We start from the raw sequence: 21726 nt of genomic DNA on the forward strand, positions 1-21726 counted from the left end.
TTCAGACCATCTGGGCGAAAGAAAAACACTCAAAAGAAAGCAATATAAATTTATAAAAATATTTTACTGTCAACTTACATCTTATGGAAAAAGATGGTTAGTCAGAATTATAAAGGAAATATATGTTCCAATTTCACTTAAAAATTGGCATCTTTATTTGGCTTCTTGCTGCCATACTGGCATCACCAATATGGATGACAGCTGTAGGAACAGCCCTTGTTAGGCAGCTACAAAGAACAAATTGGAGGACCTCAGGCTGAAAATACCATTTTTCTAAAATCAAAAAGCTAAACCTGAAGCCCCAAGGTCTTCTGTACAAAGAAGGAGATTTATTTCTCTCTTACAAGACGAGAATGAAAAGTAACATCACTTCTAGGTGTAGGACAGCAAAAAAGAATAAAATAACAACAACAAGAAAGCTAAAGAGCATACAGGAGATGTTTTGCCCTTTTTGTGACCCTCCTCCCTTCTCCTGAGGGGTAAAGGAGGCAAAACCAGGCAATACCCTGGGCAAAGCTAAAGCCGTATTGCAGGAAACATGTTCTACTCCACTTTGCTGCTGCCTTGAGTCTAACAATAAATAAAAATACACTGAAGAATTCATGACCCAATCCAAAAATAACAGCACAGAGAAATCACTGTGGCAGCAGGTAGCAGCAGGTTTACTTAGATTAAAATTCCATGTCAGGTCAAGCACAAATAAACACTTCCCTAGGAAAGGAAGGGACTTGCCAGGAGGGACCAGCTGAAGCGCAGGAACAGCTCCTTGAGTGAACATGGGGTGCGGGCACGAAAAACTCAGCAAAAAGAACCTGGCAAGATTATTCCAGGAAGAAGTTAAATGAATACAGCAAAGTAGCACTAAAAGTAACATTCCTTTTATTTATGTATTTTAATGATAAAATGCATTACCCTCGATATACACTGTAGAAGCCTTTCAAACAAAACAAGCATTATTCATTACCCTTTTCTCCCACTCGTTGTTCAAAGAATCAGCGCTTTGCTCACACATCTTCTTTAACTCCACAATCTGCTTTTCCTTTGCTTCTCTGACAACTTGTGACTCACGAACAAGGGTCTGAACTGTCAAAAAGTGGGGAAATAAACAACCATTCAAGAGGCACTAGTGAGATTTATTCAGTGTTGGCAACAGATGCAATCTGATTACACCAGTTTTCCAAATGGCTCTGCTTTCTGATGTTTTTCTGCTCTTAAAAATATCTCATGTATACATGTCTTTAAAAAAATTCAGCACTTACATTCAGTGCTATTGAAATAACACAAAGCATTCTCTAATTATTTTGCTGTTTCCTGGCTTTATTATTTTCAAAAGTGACTGATATTTTCCAGTATCTCTTCTGGTCACCTCCATGGCTGTCAGAAGGTGACCTGCTACAGGCGAGCACACCAGACAAGCTCCCAGCAGCAGCAGAACCAGCCTTATAGGCTGATTTATTTACCAAGGAGCAGAGAACATTAGTTTACATGGAACTCTCTCATTCCTAGTACCCAGGTTGCCAAGCTTGGGTATCTATTTTAAGTTGTGGTTTAGTCTGCAGAGTAAACATACTTCAAGAAATTATAAAAGAAACGAATATTCCAAAATAAACCACACCCAAACAGGCCTAGTTTTGTACTTGAAATGTATTCAAGACCGCTACTTGTGTTTGAAATCTCCTGCCCCCATAGTCCTATATAAATAATACATCAAGATTTGATTAAAGTACTGAATGCATAAATAAATTAATCCTCAACCAGAGATTCTAAAAATTTTGAAATTAGTAGTTAAAATACCAACTTTTTTTTGTGGCTCTCATAAAACCTGTAAGTGTTAATAACGTTGCACTGTCTCTTGGAAAACTTGGTTTAGACACTAGAGAGAGCAAAGACAACCAGACAAGCTCCTAAAACCTAAAGGAAAAATTAGGGCAAGACATTACACGCAGCTTGAGAACACAAAAAGAGCACATGTGCACCTAAAAGGGAAAATGGCTCATCGTTATAAGCATGATGCAGTACAACATTGCCAGGCTGTACAAAGAACAAGTGTGAAGAAGAAAAAAAAAAAAAAAAATCACCTTTTTTCTCCAGTTTTCTAATAGTTTCCTCAGCTTCATTTTGCTTGGTTTTGTAGAGGGTCTTCAATACCTCTATTTCATTATTCTTTCTATCCAAAATCTGTGATAAAAGTTCAAAATACTTTAACAAGCCACTTTAAAAAGAACCCACACTAGTGCATAAAATAATAGAGACTGATATCTATCAAAGGAGCTGCCTTCAAAAAGTACTTAGATCTCACAGGACTAAATGATGAAATATAAAATTTTCATAGCTAAAAAAAGCAGATAGTAGCAGGTAGATGAAAGCAGGTAGTAGTATATGACCCCGGGTGGTAGAAATTCCAGTTTAATGTGGCATTCTTATTACAACTGGGGAAAAAAGTCAGAGGAAAACATTACACAGAGGCAGCAAATCTTCAGAAGCTCTCGATATTTCTCTACTGGTAATAAAGTGCCTGGATATGCAAAAGTTTTGAAAGACGATTTGTTAAACGCTCAGTTAATCACATGGGATTTCAGAAAAAAGGAAAAAGTCTAGTAAAGGAGAGAAGGCAGTTGATAGCTTCTTTGCTGAGACATACACGACATCCACACTTTGAAACATGGGTGCTCAGGACGTATACACCTTTCTTTACAGTCTGAATATTCCTACCAAGAACTCTCTGTGCAAGCCGTTGACAGAACAAGTCTAAATCCTGATTCCGGTCCCCTCTTAAAATAATGTTCTTCCAATTAAAGGGATTTAAGATCACCCTGTCAGGCTTCCAATCTATCATATCATTCTTCACACTTACCAGAAAAACCCATAAACGTGCATAAAATTTAGTTAAGAACTTCCTCTGTTTAGCTTTATTTAAAAAGGTATGCAATAGGAATTAATGACTCAAGTATTATTTATGATTCAACTGTCAAAGTTTTATAACTTAAACAAAAACATTACATAAATTGAAGTTTGCCCTATCTATGAAACTTACATTACAATGTTTTGATTTTAGATTTCTTCATACTGCAATTGTCAGAATAGTTTTTGAACCATATCTATCACATAATAACTTTCATGAAGATAGTTTTTATATCTATTTACACTCTAACGCTATTTAAAACAATCGAAACTTTTTTAGGAAATATAAGAAATGCTTAAGTTCTTGTTGAACTTTAATACAATTTCATTTGCTGAACCAGATACAATTTTTTTAAAACAATTGGTTGAAATAGATATAATTATATTTGTATAGCTGTACATAATGATTTTGGAAAAAATGAATATATTTGAATATTTGCACACTGAGATATGATTAAATTAAACTTTATTCTTAAGATAAAAATTTTAATTCACGGAAATCTTATGGGTCCCAAATCTCTCATTAAACAGAAGCTTTCATCTTAAAACAATATAACTCCACCTGCATTAAATGGTTTTGTCTTTAAAGATTAATATGACACTATTCAGCCTTTTCTAAATATCCCACATTACAAAATGACTTCAAAAGACAGAATCCTACCATCAGTTCAAAAAGGATGACAACGAAAGGGATGAGAAAGCATTTAAACTATTCCTTATTCTCACAAAGCTGCTTCCTTCAGACTCATCTCTGCTCGCTGGCTACACTTGCGGCTTTGAGGCCAGATGAGCCAAATATGCACCTGACCAAATAACCAAATATTCACATCCTTCCGAGGAGGCTTTGATGTGTCACAGGGCTGTGTCAACCAACTTCCTCCAGCCCCATGAGGCGGCTTCAAGAAACAAACCCAAGACACTCGGCGAGGTGCAGCCAGGTGACCAGTCCTCACCATCCTGGTGCTGAGCATTTGGCTGCCACTCAATTAATGGAAATTCAAGCCAATTTGGCCATTTCAGAAGACCCTTACAACCTCATGGAACCTGACCCAGCATTTAAATCTGGCATTACAGGGAATACTGTGGCCTTCGACAGCCTTTTTGTAATCATCCCCAAAATGGTGTTTTGTAGTACAACAAGGACAAATGCAACCTGGTCCAGAGCAAGTACATTTCATGTCATTTTATTGCCGTGAAGAATGAAAAGTAAAAGAAAACTTCCACAGTACACAGGGAACTCTGCAAAATAACCTGTGTTTTCAGGTGCAGTGACAAGAAGGACAGGAGAGCAAGCGTTACTCATTTATTAGTAAGAAAACATGGGATTCACTCATGGAATTGTAAGACAGAATTAAAATGTGCACAAAAATAACTAAAAATCATCCTTTATGGAGAAAATGCAAACAATAACAGTTGAAAACACAGATTTACAATTTCATAATCAACTGAACCATAGAAGTTTCTAGATTGTAAAATAGGTGGTCTTATTAAAACAAAAGCAAAAATTACCTTGTAATTCACTTGATTTTGCAAACATTCTTCCCTCCCTAAGTTCATGTAATCACAGCTCCACATTCTTATTTGTGTATGTAATTTTTTCCCTACAATCTCACTTTAATACAGTATTAATTAAAATTAGTGAAGAAATTAGTAGTACTTATTTACTACATTATTCATTACAATCTGATTCTCTATTATTTTGCTTTATATATGGCCTTTTCCTTAGTCAAAAGGAAAGTTACAGACAGTTCTTACCTTTTGAACATCAGTATCATGCTTCTGCTGTAATTTAAGCTTTTCCTCATGAAATTTAGCTTCCACTATTTTTATTTTCATGTCCAGCTTTAAAAGCAAAAATCAAACCAACATAAAAGTTAAAGACTAAATTACAATAATGTCTTTTCAATAAGTTTTAAATTATTCATTGACATCTTAGTGACTCCTCACTGCCTTCTCAAGTGACTTGTATTAAAAAACACCTCTATCCAGTTTCTCAGTGTTTTCATATTTATTTGAAAAACTGCTAGAGCAAAGCTCAACCTAAAATATTTAGTCAGAAAATAAATTCGTAAGAGGCTTTCGCTGGCAATAAAACAACTGCTACTACCCAGAAAATAAAATACACTCTTTTATTTAAATAAACACTTAAAATTAAATTGTTAATATTTATGTTAATATGCTAAGAATGGTAAGCATGCTTTTATTCCTCAGGCAGGTGTTACATTTATACAAAGAACGTCCTATTGTCCACATGAATGTTTATTTTTGTTTTCTGTTATTCAAAGATTTCACATAATAAGCACATTTCCTTTGGAAGGCTCCTTCTAATGGCATTAAGAATATAACCACTGCATTAGATTTCTGAGTACATTTCCTGCTCGGCCTGTTTTTGTTGATGGTGGTGTACTTAAAACCTTTCTTTAACACAGCAACACATTGACATTTATTATAGTCCCACTTGTCATCTTAGAAGTATCTTTAATCTCTTGCATAATTTCATACCTTTGAAGAACTCTGCAAATTCAGCAAGTATTTTTGGTTTCTCAGAGTTTTCTAAAATGCAAAAATGCCGCCTCTGGCTCAGATTCAGGCTATTACACTTGCATAGGGGATCATTTCTCCTGCTCAGAAAGCAAAGCAGCCAAAAAAGCTTCTCAAGGATCTTAATGATGGATCTTAATGACCTCCCTTACTTCGGAAAGGACAGGCCAAAGCCAGGTAAGCTTGAGTACCAACATCACATGAAATGATGTCCTTACTGACAAAGGAAAGCAAACAAGCAAGAACCACACACCGACACACACAAGGATTTGCTTTCAGGAAGTTCTAGGAGCCGATGGTGCTGAGATCCAGCCCCTTGTAGCTGGTCATTCAGCTACTGGCAGGTTTCCAAAGTTTAGCTCAACTAGAAGCCTCACTTGTTATCTTCAGCAGTGAAACTTTAAAGGAACCAATGAGCATTTTTCACTGTACAGTTACTCCTTTATCAAAGGCAGTCAACCAACCATGTCTATCCAAAATAAAGAATATATATCAAATGATTTATTCTAATACATGATTTTATGCTACAAACCAGTTCTTTGCAACTTGAGGGATTATATAATTTTTAAAAATTGTGAGCTCCAAAAGCGTAACAACTAGAAAATGCAGCAAATATAGAAGACTTGGCAATGGCTGGAAAGAGGAGAAGAGCAGCCCATACTTTAAACTTCTGGACTCCATATCCACTGCTATTCAAAGAATATGCCTGATAATTGTCCTGCACATAAAGAGGCTACCTATTCCCCAGGTCAGGGAGGCACAACCCTGTAAACAACCAGGCAAAAAAAGTTGTGCTGATGATTAATCCAAAAGAAAAAGCAGTGTGTTCTCATCTTACAGCTCTCCCTTTCACAGTTCTGAAATAGGCTTAATGATAAAAATTCATATTCTGTACATAAAATATATGCAAATGTCTAAAAGAAAATACATGCTTATGCCCCTCCAGCAAAGTGACATTAGAGAAAAAAATCTTACTACCATATGAAAAATAAATGCCGATTTAAAAACAGCTCGGTAATCCACTTCTAGATAGACAGTCGCTGAACGTTTTCTCAGTAAATATGAAGTTCTTACAGAAATGCAATTACTAGAAACCAAACATGAAAGAGCCTCCAATCTACTTGAATTGCATTAAAAGTGGATGAACCCCTGATGCACAACCATTGTAGAGCAGGGCCATTAGATCCATACAAATATATTGCATTTTAGTCCTTAAAGTGATGTGAACTACACAGATATCAACTAATCCCTGGAATTTTGCATCAGCTGAGATCTGGGCTAAGCTTTTATCACTCTATAGGGTGAAAAATCATGAAAATAAATCAAACTAAAACTTGTCTCACATTAAATTTGGACACCAGTTTTAAAGAGATGCTGGTGGGTCTCAGGCACGCGGCTGTTTTCACACAGATTGACAGAAGTCTCCGTAGCTGGAGTTGGCTGCCACTCCTTGTCGTTAATCTTGCACTTAAAAATGCTCTTTCACTTGCACTCATTCCATCAATTTTAGTTTACTTGATATTCATTACATTGATTTCAATACAATCTCCTTTAAAATTTCACTGGACTGGGGACTACTTTCCAAAACAGACTGCCAGCTTTGCCTCAGAAGAATTAGTTGTAAACAAAACAAAATAAAATCTGAAATTTGTGTCCAAGATATAGAAGTCATCTCATAAAAAAGCAGTGTAGTATCAAATAGATTATTTTTAAATGGTTAAAAAAAAATTCAAGTCATTCAACTTCTTAGAAGCAGCAATTAATTGTCCTAATGCTCATTAACTGTAATATTCTCCATTACCAGCATCCTTTACTACCAATATGCCTTTTATTACCAAGCAGCTGAGCAAGGACATTTATGACATGCTATCATTGAGACAAACATCAACAAAGTTTTATATATATTTAGCTATAGTTAAGAAGTTTGCAACTATGCATGAAATGCTGCCATTGCTGCAGCCTGAACATCATTCCTTTGGATTTCTGTCATTGTTTATTCTCCTTACAGAGAGTATGAGGCAATTAAACCCTAAGGCCATGTAAACATTACTGATGTCAAACATCTGTGCTCTCCCTGTTATTTAAAGCCATGGAGGGTTTATCAACAGAGCAGCTTTTAAGTGCCTGGTCACACTTTCTTCCTAATTAAAAAAAGAAGAGAGCAAGGGAGAAGAGAGGGAAAAGAAAAAAAACTCACCTTAAAAATAGCTTTTCAACATATCATTGGTCTATATTTTAGTGACACAGGTCTGGTATTTTGACAGCTTGTTATTTAAATTTTATAAAACCAGTGAAGTATAATCTTCAGCTGGCAGAAATAAAGGCTATACCATACTTTTCCTCCCTCATAAAGCAAATATCCATTTTGCCACTACCAAAATTTGTAGAAAGAATACAAGTTATTTGATCTATTTAAATACTTGATTTAAAAGTAAATCAGTAAGCCAACCCACAATAGTAATCTGGGGCTGTAGTTCAGAGATAACTTTGAACCACTTGTCTTCATTACTGTGATCCCCATTAGGCCTGGGGTGGCATTGGAAGGTTTTACACCCAGAGTTTCCTTTTCCGTATTTGACAAAATGGCACATATTGGCTTGCCAGATTTTTTTTTTTTTTATGTCCATGAATATATGGGGGAGGGAAGGAGGAAGGAGGAGAAGGAAGTAAATAGTAAATGAGAACTTCAAAGTCAGAAGTAACAATGTAGAACAATGACTTGTGTATCTTATAATATACCACGGAATCTATTTGTCTTGGTTTAGCAGCTGCTAAAAGAAATCAGCTCACAATGCTTTGATATTTCCATGGGAGAAAAACATTTTAAAAAAATGCTACGGGCCAGGAATCAGACTCAGCTGAGTCTCAGGAATCAGCTGTCTTTTATGTCACAGTTTTAAAAGTCTCAATTTTGTAGGTTGAAGAGTACATGGACTTCAGCAGAGGTCGTATTTTTTCATGATTCTGTAGGAAAAGGATTGATGTACCCAGAGAGAAGAAAAATGGGGAAAGTGGCCAAAAACACAAAACAAAAACAAAGGAAAAGGGTTTGAGACAACGGTGCTCCTGCCCCATCAGCAGGCTGTGGGGCTGTGGGTAGGGAAGTTAGTCTTCTCTTTTCCCTCCACTATATTATTTAGCCTATCAAACATTTATACTCTCCACATATCTAACCTTGGGCATATCTTAACACTAGAAAAACCCTATGACGACTACATCCATTCATTGTTTGGGGGGGTGTTTGTTTTGTTTTTACAGGGCATTTTTAAGACCAAAACTAAATATCCACTTAGGTAATAAATTGCCCCACTTTTACAGCCACTAAAAACGAAAGTTTTTTTCCTGTATCAAAACATGTCTGCCTTTTTCCGCTCCCAATAAAAGTATCTGACATGTTTTTAGATAGCACTGAACATTCATATACAGCTTTTGTACACAGAAAAATAATTCAATGGATAATTGTTCTTACTTGTAAATATTGTCAGCCGCTTTCAAAAGAGAACAATACATTTCTCACAGCTTTTTAAGTTGAGGGTGGCAGGCATGGAGAGAAAAGCATAGAGCTTTGTACCCCAATCAAATGTAATAACTTGAAATGGTATTTTTATTCTAATTGATGTTTTTCTATAAAGCTAACATAACATGCATGTTAGCCTCAGAGCACATCATACTACTGAACAGCTTTATTTGGAGTGAAACTGTCCCCCTTCTATTCATAAATCCGTCACTTGTGGTAGAGACTCCCCGACACCAGGCAAACACCCAAAAAGCTTGAAATCTTGTTAGAAATTCTCAAAGCTCCTATAAAGCAGTAACTGAAATTATTAGATTGAGTTATATAGAAGACAGCAACAAAGGCAACAAACTCTTCAACTGCCTGCACTGAAAACTGAGCCCAGTTGAAGAAAAGTTGCAGAAAAAGACACACACACTTTGTGGTACACAGTAATCATGCAGTGAAAGATTAATTCCCAGCTGCTTGACAACCATCTGGACAATCTATTGGTTAAATACCAGCCTGAATTGCTAACCTACCTCTTTGATCTTTCTCAGTGTCTCCAGCACATATGTGCAATAATTAAAGACACAGGTCACAAACTACTGCTAAAAAATACACATATATACACATATCCCCATGACCAGACCTATCATATTAGTAACTCTAAGCCTCAGATCAGTTTGTGAAAACAGGGTTTGTCCTGGCACACACTGTGCGTCACATCGGTCTAGCAATAAACGAAGGTTTTGGTTTTATTACATTACATTCTGAAGGGTTATCAAAGATGACAGGATGAGATTTCCTCATACTGAGGACAACAGACAACTTACATGTGTTTCCGGAACAGGACGCTAATCAGTCAGGAATCATGTTAACGGAAGACAGGATTGTTTTTTTTTTAAAAAAAAATAAAATAAAATAACTAACTAACAATTCAGTACTCAGTATGGATAATCAGGTGGAGAGAAACACAGTTCGCAACCAAATTCCCAGCATAAATCAGATAATGCATTCAAAATAGACACATCAGGTCTGCAGGTAAAGAAAAAAATTCACATGAACCAGAGAATACCCAAATCTCAAGACTCTCTGCCCGCAGTATTTTTAACTAAAAAAAAAAAAAGAAACAAAAACAACAACAAACCCCAGCATTTTCAGAACCCAGGTATCACCAGAACAGTCAAAAATTATCGGAGAATGAAAAACAAAACGTAGGGAATAATTACATCACAACTGCCTTTTTGCCTTTTTCTGCACTTTCCTCTGAAACTAGTCACTACAGGAGGTAAGATAATAGATAAATCATGGGTCAAATTCGTCATGATCTTAGAGCCTTCACTCTTATTCCAATTATTGCAAGAGTTAACTTTTGGTCCACCTAGAGATGTCTTTGCAATTCAGAAGTGTTCAGAAAAAAATCTATGAACACTCTCATACTAAACGTACTACTAGCAAACCACTGATTTAGAAGGCATAGATAGAATCACTAGTCCTCTGCAGCCTGAACAGGACCAAACTACCCAGGTGCTAAAAAGGATGGCAGTCTTGGTCTAAATCCTCAAGCTGTTTCTCTGGTCTGTTTTTTGCCCAGGAACTCCTGCTGCAGTTTGGGCCCCTCCTTGCAAATGTAAACCCTTTCAGTTAAGGTAATTTACTGAACCACTCTGAATTACTTTGTGAGAAGAGATCTTTGAATTTACACTATTTGTCTGTTAGACAACAAAAACAAAAAGTAAAACTCACTTACATTTAAGGCAGCAGGCAATCAAGAAAAAAAATATTAAAGCAATTTGCAAAAAAAAAAAAAAAACAAAAAAAACAAAAAAAAAAAAACAAAGCTGCACTGGTGGAACTATTTGAGTGAAAAATGATTAGCACTGCAAGCACTTATGGAAAAAAGATTTCAGATAGACTTTGTGAAATTATTTTTGACTTCCCATCAGTAAGAAAATGTTATCGTTGTCCTGCATTGTGTTCCTAGTCCTACAGTTCCTAGTCCTACTAATGTAGGCCTGCCAAATGTAATCCCCTGTGCTGACCTTTGATATCAGTGAGATTTCTTTAGAAGCAAAAGCACATTAACATAAAATCAACTCTTGTAATTTGTGGTGAAAGCTCAGTCTTCACACTAGTCAACCGTATTGACTTTCTAGAAGGAAAACAAAGTTCACAGCTCAATAAGCATATGTATCTATATCTATCTACTGTGTATATTTAAACTCTGGAGAATTATATGCGTGCATATAGCCACACACACACATTTTGTGTCACTGCAATATTCAGAAAAACAATACTGATAGACTTTGTTACCATTCTTGGAAAACATGACCAAAATATCTGTTTTCAATAAGCAAAAATATCAAATCCATGATGTAGCTCAAAGTACAATAATGTTAATTTTACATTGTCAAAAGCCGAAGCTAGTTGCAAGAGTCCTTCTTTTAGAATACTGTCTCCATAGTAGTTTTATTTATTGTTCTTAATCTGGTATGCATTAAGTTTCTAATTCATATATTTGAATACTTTCCCAGAGAAGAAAGGAATTATGTAGAAAAATAAAAACATTAAAATGATGCTCGTTGACCCCTTCATAAACCTACTGAAAGGAGAAAACAAAGTTAGTCTGCTGTGGAGGTGACAGTCAGTCTCAGTGCCATTAAACTAAGAATCTTCCATGATCTGATCCACTTTGCTTCATTCCTGCTCAGCATGCCTGGCTCCTTCTAATTACAGCTGCACATGTTTGATCTTCAAGTATTTTCTCATTTCTTCCTTTCTAAAGCCCTCCCCTTTTCTATGGTAACCAACATTATTCACTCTCGCTCCCAATTTCTGTAACTTTCTTTCCTCCTTCTATTCTCTTTGCTCTACATCCCATGGAAGGTCCACACTGGGGAAGATCCATATCACAGCCCTTATGCAATGCTCTTCATTACGACTCACAATTTCCTGCCAGGTAAGAAGGCACAGTAAATCTGCTGGCTCCACGCCTCCAATTCCGGATACTTGTCCAGCCCCAGATTTAACTCGAACATTATTACTATTTCTGCAGCCTGCTGATTTGCTCTAGATTCAAGTATCTCACTAGACCCCAGCATGGCTCAATGAGCTTACAAAGAAAGTTGTGTCAAACAGCAGTGACCATTCAACAATAAAAATCATCTTCGCAATCTTCTTGTTTTTGTTTTAAACTGGAAAAATCACAAATAAGAACCTCACTTTTTCCCCCCCTGCACTCTGGTGTATCAGGTGGCACTGTGAATGACTCAAGGTCAAATTTAAGTGAGGGCTTTTTCCTTTTTGGCAGAAATGGCATTTCTGGGTATCTGCTCTGTTTTTCTGTAATACTGAAAACAGATACACTCTTGTTTTGTTGCATCCTTCTTTTTTGAGCCCCAAATATTTTGATAATAATACTTTCCCAAACACTTTAATCCATGTGAAAAAAAAAAAATTTGGGAACATATGACCACAAACCACTGCCTGATGATAGTCACATTTTCATAGATCTATGATGTGGTTATCATTGCAAAAGGCCACATGTTCAGCATTACAGAGGCAAAACAGGTGCCGGTTTATGAACAAAGAGCTAAAGGTTAAAGGCAAAAAACCCACCACTGTTACCCTATGTTCTCTTGTTTTACTACAAAGAAATTGAAAACAGTTAAACACGTAGGAAACCTCTTTTGCACAGAACTACTTTTCACTTACTACATTCTGATTCCATAAAAGACCTTATTTTTAACTGAGCTTCACCCAAAAAGATGTAACCTTTTTTCTTCCAGTTAACAGTGCACACACATGGTGGTTGTGAAATGCTTTCTATAACTTTTCAAGTTTAAACTAGTCTGCAATACAGTACCATGAGCAAAAAGTACTGAGTTTTTACTGTGTGGTTTGCAGAATTTTTCCACAGAACTAGAGAACCATTTTCTGTAGCTCATTGGCATGCATTCCTGTTTAATTTCAAAATATTATTTAAATGACAACATTGTGCTTGTAATTTAGTTGTTTTTGGTCTATTTTCACATCTTTTGAAACTCTGCCTTGCCTCATCCTGCGGTATCGGTGGTTTGAATCTGGTCAATACAAGAGACCAGTCAATATTGGGACAGGGCAGAGAAAGTGAAATACATCTATGGTGTGACTGGCATTTACGGCTGCTTGTTTAAGCATCAGACTACACTGGCAGCTATCAGCATGAAGCAGTCCCTCATCAAACCCTCTGCAACCCAGATTTATCCATCCTCTATCTCAATTAGAGATGTCTTCTGAAGGAGCTTTGAGAGTAACTCTAGGACACACCACACGAAGGGAGGCACCACTCCCCTGTCTGCACACGCTGGCCCAGCTCTCATATTTGGAGTTTCATGTAAATCTCAGAATTTGTGCATAATTAAGCTAATTGCCTACCTTTATCTTGTTTTTACAAGAGCATACGGTCAAAAGTAGGAGCTTTGAAGGGAAAATCAGCAAGGAAAGAGTCTGGGCCTTTTGATGGTGTTTTTGACACCCTTCTTCCCTTACCCTCATATAAGCTGGGTTTTCTGAAGTGTGGCCCACCAGTTCCTCAATTGATTGACTTACCATAAACTATGTAAAGGCCTATGTGATTTCAGAAGAATCTATGAATGTCACACAGCAGAATATTTGAGTTTTATCTCATGACTGATGTTTTAATTGAAATGAACAGCTTATCACCAAAGTATTGTATTGGTATAAAAGTTATATTTAAAAACACAGTTAATGAAAACTTCGTATTTTTTAAACACTTACCGAATAGATTAACAAAGTAAAAGAGAATTCAGCAAGCTTTGGTGATAATCTTGCATATTAATGATGATAAACAAATAATACAAAAACTCAAATGAATAAAAGAAATGTAGTTGGACAAGACAAACATGTTAGAAGTAATGTTAGTACAAATAAGATGTAAACCTGTGTATTTTTTAAAGATACAGGAGTAAAAAAAACTTGCTAAATCAAGAGTTTTGATGTTCCTATTAAAAGGTAGTTTAGAATATTTGTTGTTTTCAAACTTTTCTACACTAACAATTCCTACACAAGAACAGCCGATATATTCAGAGGAATTGTAAATGTCTGTCCAATTAGGATACAGAGAGTAGTTAATGCAAAACCTATCACTTTAAGGAAAAATTTACATAATATTTTCTTCTATAACAAACTGCTTTGTGAATAACCACCATTTAATGAAAATACCCCAAATTTACTAATATGGCTGTATTTTTTTTAATTCATTTTTGGAGGACTAAATAACATCTTACCTCTTTTTCATGTATTCGAAATAGTGATTGCTCATCCCGAAAAGTGCTATTTTTTCCTAAACCCATTTTGGGGGTTGTCTATTGAATGGGGGTGGGGAAAAAAAGGAAAAAAAAAAAAAAAAAAAGATTAAGTTCAAAACAGCATCTTTAAGTAAAAACACACTTAAACTGTTTTTATATAAAACACACACATGAATTGGTTTGCCCTTCTAGGATATCAAGGCAACATAAATACTTACTAAAGACACTGGCATAGGTTTTTCCCGCAAATATCTTGGATTTTCCAGCTGAAAAATAAGACATTACAAATCGACTTCAATAATGGTATAAATATCTTCTTTTCCTACAAAAAATAATTACCTTAAGAAAATGTTTAACTCCAAATATTCAAAAACACTTGCAAGAGTGATTTTGGGTTTGTACTTATGTGGCACACTTTTCCAAAAATAGTGTATACACGGATGATACAAACAATAGTGTATACATAATGATACAAACATGGTATCATTAAAGAGGACAACAGTAGAACAGTCTTAACATGCACTCAGATGTGTGCACCAGCTCTAGAATTACCTCTCATTAGAAATCGTGGTAATCTATTAAACATATCTAATCTGCAAGTAATCAACACAGTATCGTCTCTAGAGACGAAGTGTACCAAGACACTAGCCCATAAGAAAAAAAGGCCAATTAAATACAAAGGGCATAATTTTCCCTGCTTTAGAATATTTTAATGATTTTTTTTAAGAACAGACATTAATTGGAATTCAAACACTTGTAATATAGTGCAATTGTTTACAAGTTATAAAAATAGAAAATCTCCAAAATAGATTATTGGACAGGACTTACACAGCAAGATATAAAATTATGAAAGTTATAAACACGCTTATAAATATCCAAACCCTGGAAAAACATTAAAATTAAAGAAAAAAAATCACAGCCTACAGAAGTGCCTTCAAAACGCAATTCAAAATAACAAGTTCAAGAAAAACTCTTCAAAAAGCCTTGAAAGAGTTCAAGAAAAACTCAAAGAATGTGTTAGAATTTTGCAATAAATATTTTAGGGCTGGGAAAGCACATATTTTTAGTTGCAGTCCTGAGTTTTTAAATGATTTATCTTAATATCAAAATATACCACTTTGAAATTGCTTAGATAATAGTCTGCAAAACAGCAGTTAAAACTGAAGTTTGGTGCAAGTTACAGACAAAACATCTGCAAGTTTTTCAGAACTTTATGGTTGCACAAATTCAATCTATGAATATTTTACAAGGATTAGGCAGAGATGTCTAGATTATACAAAAACAGATTTAGTTCATTTAAATCAGCATAAAGCTAAAATAAAGATATTGATTACAATGATTCCAAGCTAATATTTTGAAAAGTTGTGTTTGAGTCTATTGAAACTATATCCACATTTGTAATTCATAAAGAAAAAGCATATGGAAATAATTCATTAACAGCACTGTGTAATTAAAACAGCTCTTTCAATCCCTATTTTTAAGGATTGAATATAAAACATTGTTCATAACCCACTTCCTCTATCAGACAGCTACATATTCCCAGTTTTCTCAGATGACAACAAAACTTGAGCATCACATCACTCTGAACGCAGAATACCCAAGAAAAGCTTTCAGGAGTGTAATCTTATAAAATAGGGTAGTGAGGTTTGGAATAAGAACATAATTGCAATATACATCTCAACATTTGTTTTTTAATTTAAGAAAATATTAATTTTAATCCATGAGGCATGGCAAATGCTTGCACTTTTTCCTGACACCAATACATTTTTGTTGAATTTATGAGTGAAAACAAGCTCAAATCTGTGATTTCAATCTGATACAGTAAAATTCATTTCCTGTCCTAAAACATTCTGTAGGATTTCTATGTGCTGTTGAAGAGAACCACTGTTTTACAAAGTAGTCAGATACTATCAGGTTTAAGCACAAATGCCATTACAAAGACACCTGGACAGGCTGCAGAGTCGGGCAGAAAGGAACTCCATGAAGTTCAAAGGCAAGGGCAGGGTCCTATACTGAATTTGATGTTAGAATTTTTGCTTTTTTAAAGTTATTCTAAATACTTAGAATTAATTCAAATGCATTATCTGAAATTAAGCTGTTTACAGTCTTCATTTCAAAACCCCATCTAATACCTGAGGTATATCCTTATTGTTTAGCAAAAAGCAAAAAAATGTGGCTCTAATGTTTGGTATGGTCTGTCTTGCGTTTTTTGATTTTGTAAGAGCCGCCACATGCGCTTTGAAGTTAAATGTTCCCACTTTGTTACTTGTTGTGGATTATATCCGCTTAAACTGATCTGTAAACATTTAATGTCTCAACATTCATTCTTTTCATGCTGGTCTTCTGCAAAACTTCTTGTTCTCAAAATTATACCACATTAAAGACAGTATCACAGTAAAGAATTCCCCAAAAAAGAAAAGAAAAAAAAATGTATTTATGAGAAACATGCAAATTTAAAAATAATAAGCAAAAGGTCAAAGATAAATCAAAATACATATGTATGAAAATGAAGGGCTGCCTTGAGAAGAACAGTAAATCACATGATGTTTTAAGACCATGAACCAAATAACTGTCATCATGAAAGACATCTTTATTTGAACTAGAATTGAACTCTAATTTGCAAATACCACTTCTTAGTAAAAATGACATTTCACATTTCTTTGTAGAAAAGATTTTGGATTTGCCTGTTATACTTTTTAGCCAAAGAGACAACAAATCATGTTTTGATTTTTGAGGGTTGTCAGTCACCTTCTATCACTTGCACCCCCAAAAACTAATAAATCTCAGTGATTTGAAAGCTAAGGAGAATTAGATCTCCATAAAGAAAAAATAAATATCAAATAGAAATAATCTCCTTTATGAAAATATGCCTATTTCTCATAAACTCAGAAAGGAAGACAGAAATCCAGTATAAAAACTAGCACACACTCAAAGTTTTCATTTGAGTTAAATTAGCCATATTTTTTTTCTTTTTAGCTTGAACGTTTTCAATATCTATTTATAATACCAACTAGAATGGACAAAACTGTGTATACAATTTAAAGTTACCAATGCATGGAATGAGAGAAGCCCTGAAATGAATGTTTTGATCCTAGAAATTACTTGCCTTGGATGGTGAATATTTTCACAAGACTCATCCTCAGGTTGTCTGCTGTATTTCACACACTGCCTGAAACCAGTAGTCAGGCTTTCTACCAGCTATAAACTACAACAATATACCAAAGGTTCAACTCTTTGGACACAGCAAATATGACAAAAATAGTTGCCTTTGTGTCATGGTGTTCTACTCCTTTCAAAGGACAAAATGTGGCTTTGGAAAATGTTTATCAAGGTAGAGCTAACCTCAGTAATACACAACTGTAGCTCACTGCAATTCTGCAACAGAGTCACGAAGTACATTGTCTATATTTAAGACTAGGAGTAAAAAAACATTTGTGTCAGCAGGGTTTTTGCACATTCCCCCATAAGCTTCTTCAAAGACAAAAATGTGATTGTTTTCAAAACAAGGATGGAAAAAAAACACACATGAAAGAGTTAAGAGCGCTGAAGATTTTGAAACGGTAAACAACTAAACTGAACCTTGCCCTAAGTTCTTACTTTAATCTAAGAAACCCAGCCAGCCAGCATGTTCCCTACAGAAATAACTGCTGAGTAGCTTCAGGAAATTTGAGTAAGGACATTCTTATCTAACATCATAATTTGTAGGGAAGTTCACTTTAATGCTGCTTCTGCAGTCTGAGTGGAAATACTTAAAAGTATACGAAGATTGCTTGTCAGCATGGAAGCTGAATTTATTTTTCTGAACTCACAACACCACTTGGAGTTCACTGTGGGAAAGTTTTTACAGTGTTGCTGCCCGCCACCACCACAATGTATACAGTAGGTATGTTTACAGGCAGCAGACAAAGCAGCCAAACAAGAGATAATCAAATGGTTTGTACAGAAATGGTTGAGCTTAACTAGACTGAAAAGGCACAGAGATGGGCGCCAAGTACCCCAAATAGGCGCCCAGGACACTGCTGCTGCAGCCACCCAGAATTCTCCGTACAAGTATCTACGTTAACCCTCTGCTATATGTAATTTCTCCAAATAAGGAAAACACAGTGCAAGGCACCGAACAGAGAATTTCTTTAGCATAGGTCCTCTTAAGTCTTTATTAGAGGATAACCTTCCCCATGATTCTCTGGCCAAGACATAAAATGTCCAAGTTCTTCAGTAAAAACCACATCACCTTTGGTAAAACTTATAGTAGCAGCTCTCTTTCTCAAAAGAGCATTTAAAAGCATCAATTCTGCATATTCAGCAGTTCAAAGTGCTTAAGACATTCTGTGCATTTCCTTTCCTGAACTTTCCACCACTACTGAAGTGCCTTTTTGGCTAAGGATCTTCTACCTCATCTCCTTCTTGCATATACCATCTCCTTTCAGAGCTCAAGGCTCCCCTTGAGCTGGGATCTCACGTAAATAAAGCTGCTCAAACTGCCTGCAAATGCGGACAGCAATTAGAGAGAGTTAGATGCTCCTGTGCTAGCGTAGATACATACAACAGCAGTCACATCTTACACGATGGGTTTACAGAGCTGGAAGTGCTGCCATCATTTTGTCAGAGAAATTTCATATCTAAATGCAAGAATATACAATTATTAAAAATTCCACTAAGACTTCCTGACCCTCCGGGAGCCCATTGGAGACCACAAGACATAGCAGGGAAATGCTGTTCAACAACAGTCACTTGGAGACCTCCCTACAATCTCAGATCCTCTTTGTCTAGTAACTCCTAACAGAAGTTATCAGGTGATCAAAGTCTCTCACTACCGACTTGTTTAATTACCATCCCCGGAGAGGAGACTCAAAGAACTGATTTACTTGTCACAGTAGCCAATTTATTATCCAACAGAGCTCCCGTATCAGGAGAGGATCACTGTAGTTTAATAATCGTCCATTATTAACTCACCATGATTGCAATCTGGAATTTCAATTAGAAAAAGAAATAAAAAACAAATAAAATTAAAGAGATAAGGAAGAAGGCAGATTAACACTGATATAAAATGCTGGATATAAAGAGATTCCCTGTCAACTTTTATCGTTCCAATTTGTAAAATGGCCATGAGCAAGTTTGCCCTTGAAGCAAAACTTTAAGAGTTTAAGGTATTAGAGCTATCTGCTCCTATAATCTAGGTATTCATACAACCCAAATACACAAAATCTGCTTGTGACTACTTGCACACCTACGTCACTCACTTGCACAGCACTCACGAAGCAAAGCTGACTACCAACAAAAAGATTTGGGGAGATACATTCTCTTCGATTTACAAAACTTCAAATCCTGAAAAATACATTCTTAAAGTCTGAAGTATCCTGTACTACTGTCTAAATGCCAATTAGGAACACAAACATAGGGAAATATTTTCACTGATTTCTGCTTTCAGTTTCATGAACACAGTCCAGCAGCTTCTGAAATGTCTCAAGGTCACAAAAAAACAACATGATAGAAAAATATAGCAGAATATGGCTATAAAGAACTTCATTAAAACCTTAGAGTTGCTCTAGTGACAGAGCAATTCTATGCATATCACAGAAAATGCAACCAAAGGAGCAAAGTCTCATTGTGAAAGCAGCCAGAAAATTAGCTAGAAATTATATCCTAATGACAGATGACAGCTTGAAAATAGAGATTTGAGTTTACAAAGTGATCAGAATGTCTGAAGTTATTAATACAAGTTGAAGTCTTAACAGTAAACATGGGAACTCTGGGAAGACCTTTTATGCATTATTGCTGAGATCCAAGAAATACTGACTTTGATTGTCCAAAGGATTGTCCAAGAAATAACACCTGATTCCGCCTCCCACCACAGTTCTCTTTCAGGTATTTTAGTTATGATACATCCTAGTCAGGACATATCTCAGCATTGTCCCGCATTATAGAAGTACAGTATACACAGATATATTCTAAAGCCAAGGAAAAGCAAGAACATAGAATGTTCTGTGGTGCCTTGGTCTTTCACAAAAAAAAAGATTCTTCCTAAGTAAGAGGCATTTATAAAGAAGAAAGTGAGATCTGGTTTAAGGATTTTAATCTTAGAATCACAAACTTTAAGCAGTTTGGATTCCACCCATCTGAAGGGGAAGGGTGAAGTTATCAAATTGAAAAGCCATTTGGAAACTTCCAAAAGGAGACAAAATCTGATAAAAAAAAGTTGAGTTTTGCTGATGGGCTACAAATTTTATACCTCTAAAAATACAGAGGGCTAAACTGCTTTCAGTTATGCTACAATAAAATCAGAACATTATCAATTTTTTAAAATTGAATCTGGATTTCTACCAGAGGAAGATGCTAGGTTTTGACCACCAGATATTTTTATTACCATAACTGTTTAAACACGTGAAAAATTATTGCTTAAATGAGACATTTTAACATTTTATTCTTGAGATGACATGCATTTATAATTATTCTTTCCAAGTTTCATCGCTTCATTTCTGAAAGATTGATTTCTGCACAAAGCTTTCTCGACTAAATTCAGAGATAGAAGCTACATTACTATTCAGTTTTTATTTCAAGCCAATAAATAATATAATCTGCTTGTTTTACCCCGAGATTCCAACTATTAAGACGAGCTTCGAGGTCACTGTCATCCAAAGAAGTGTTTTTTTTATGATGATGTTCCTGGAATATAAAAAACCAAAAATATTAGAAGAGCTGACAGAAACACAGTGTAAAAGAGTTTTTCTGTAGAATCAGTCCCTACCTACCTACACTGCACTTCCTAGTAGTGTCATGATAGCCGAGCTGTCTTTAATTTGGATAACTCAGTTACCAGCAGGATCCAGTGCCACCAAGGAGTTCATAGGAGGATAAAATTACTTCACTGTCTCACTTCATTTTTCTTTATTTATCACTTTCAAGGCAATTGCCTCCTTTACAAAGGGCAAGTTCACCGAATAAGCTCAAAATACTCCATTCTTCAGAGAAGGTACTTATTCCAGAAGGGAGCAATGCCAAGCCATCCCCCACAGTATATCTTGTGGGGGAATAATCCAGGATTATCAGCAGGTCAGCCTCAAAATAGGAGAGGAAGAGAGAAACAAAACTGCAGCATGGCAGAGAGTTACAGTGCAGAGCTTCAGGCAGTTCTCTGCAAAGATCTCCAACATTCAATAAGGACTAGTGGATAATGTTGTGCAGGGTTGTGCCTTTCATAAAATAAATAAAAAAAATCACTGTAATATAATATTAACTATTGATTGTACTTAATATATCAATCACAGAAACTGGCCCAGAAAACTTTAACTGTTCATTTAACTGAAATATTAGTCAGAAAAACAGCAAATAGAAGCATGAATTTCTTTCTCTGATTAAGTTTTGTTAGCAAGTAGTTTGTGCGTCGGCATGCAGGCACTTTTTTTTTTTTTTTTTTTTTTTAAATACGATCATTCGTTACAAATATACAGTGAACGGAGCTTTGACCTCAGTTAATCAACA

General features: G+C 35.5%; 1 protein-coding gene across 1 annotated transcript in view; it reads right to left on the minus strand.

Moving 5' to 3' along the window:
* Nucleotides 1-21726, minus strand: part of CEP112 (centrosomal protein 112) — a 137695-nt gene that overhangs the window by 109336 nt on the left and 6633 nt on the right. The window contains exons 5-10 of the mRNA XM_088537784.1: nt 20836-20910; nt 14466-14513; nt 14227-14304; nt 4657-4743; nt 2079-2178; nt 965-1083 (exon numbers count right to left, since the gene is read on the minus strand). Coding sequence (XP_088393910.1) covers nt 965-1083; nt 2079-2178; nt 4657-4743; nt 14227-14304; nt 14466-14513; nt 20836-20910 — 507 coding nt within the window. The remainder of the gene's footprint in view (nt 1-964; nt 1084-2078; nt 2179-4656; nt 4744-14226; nt 14305-14465; nt 14514-20835; nt 20911-21726) is intronic.

Source organism: Tinamus guttatus, unplaced genomic scaffold (genome assembly GCF_059628265.1).
Source record: "Tinamus guttatus ecotype Peru unplaced genomic scaffold, ASM5962826v1 Tinamus_guttatus_pri_ptg000045l, whole genome shotgun sequence".
NCBI classification, from domain to species: Eukaryota; Metazoa; Chordata; class Aves; order Tinamiformes; family Tinamidae; genus Tinamus; species Tinamus guttatus.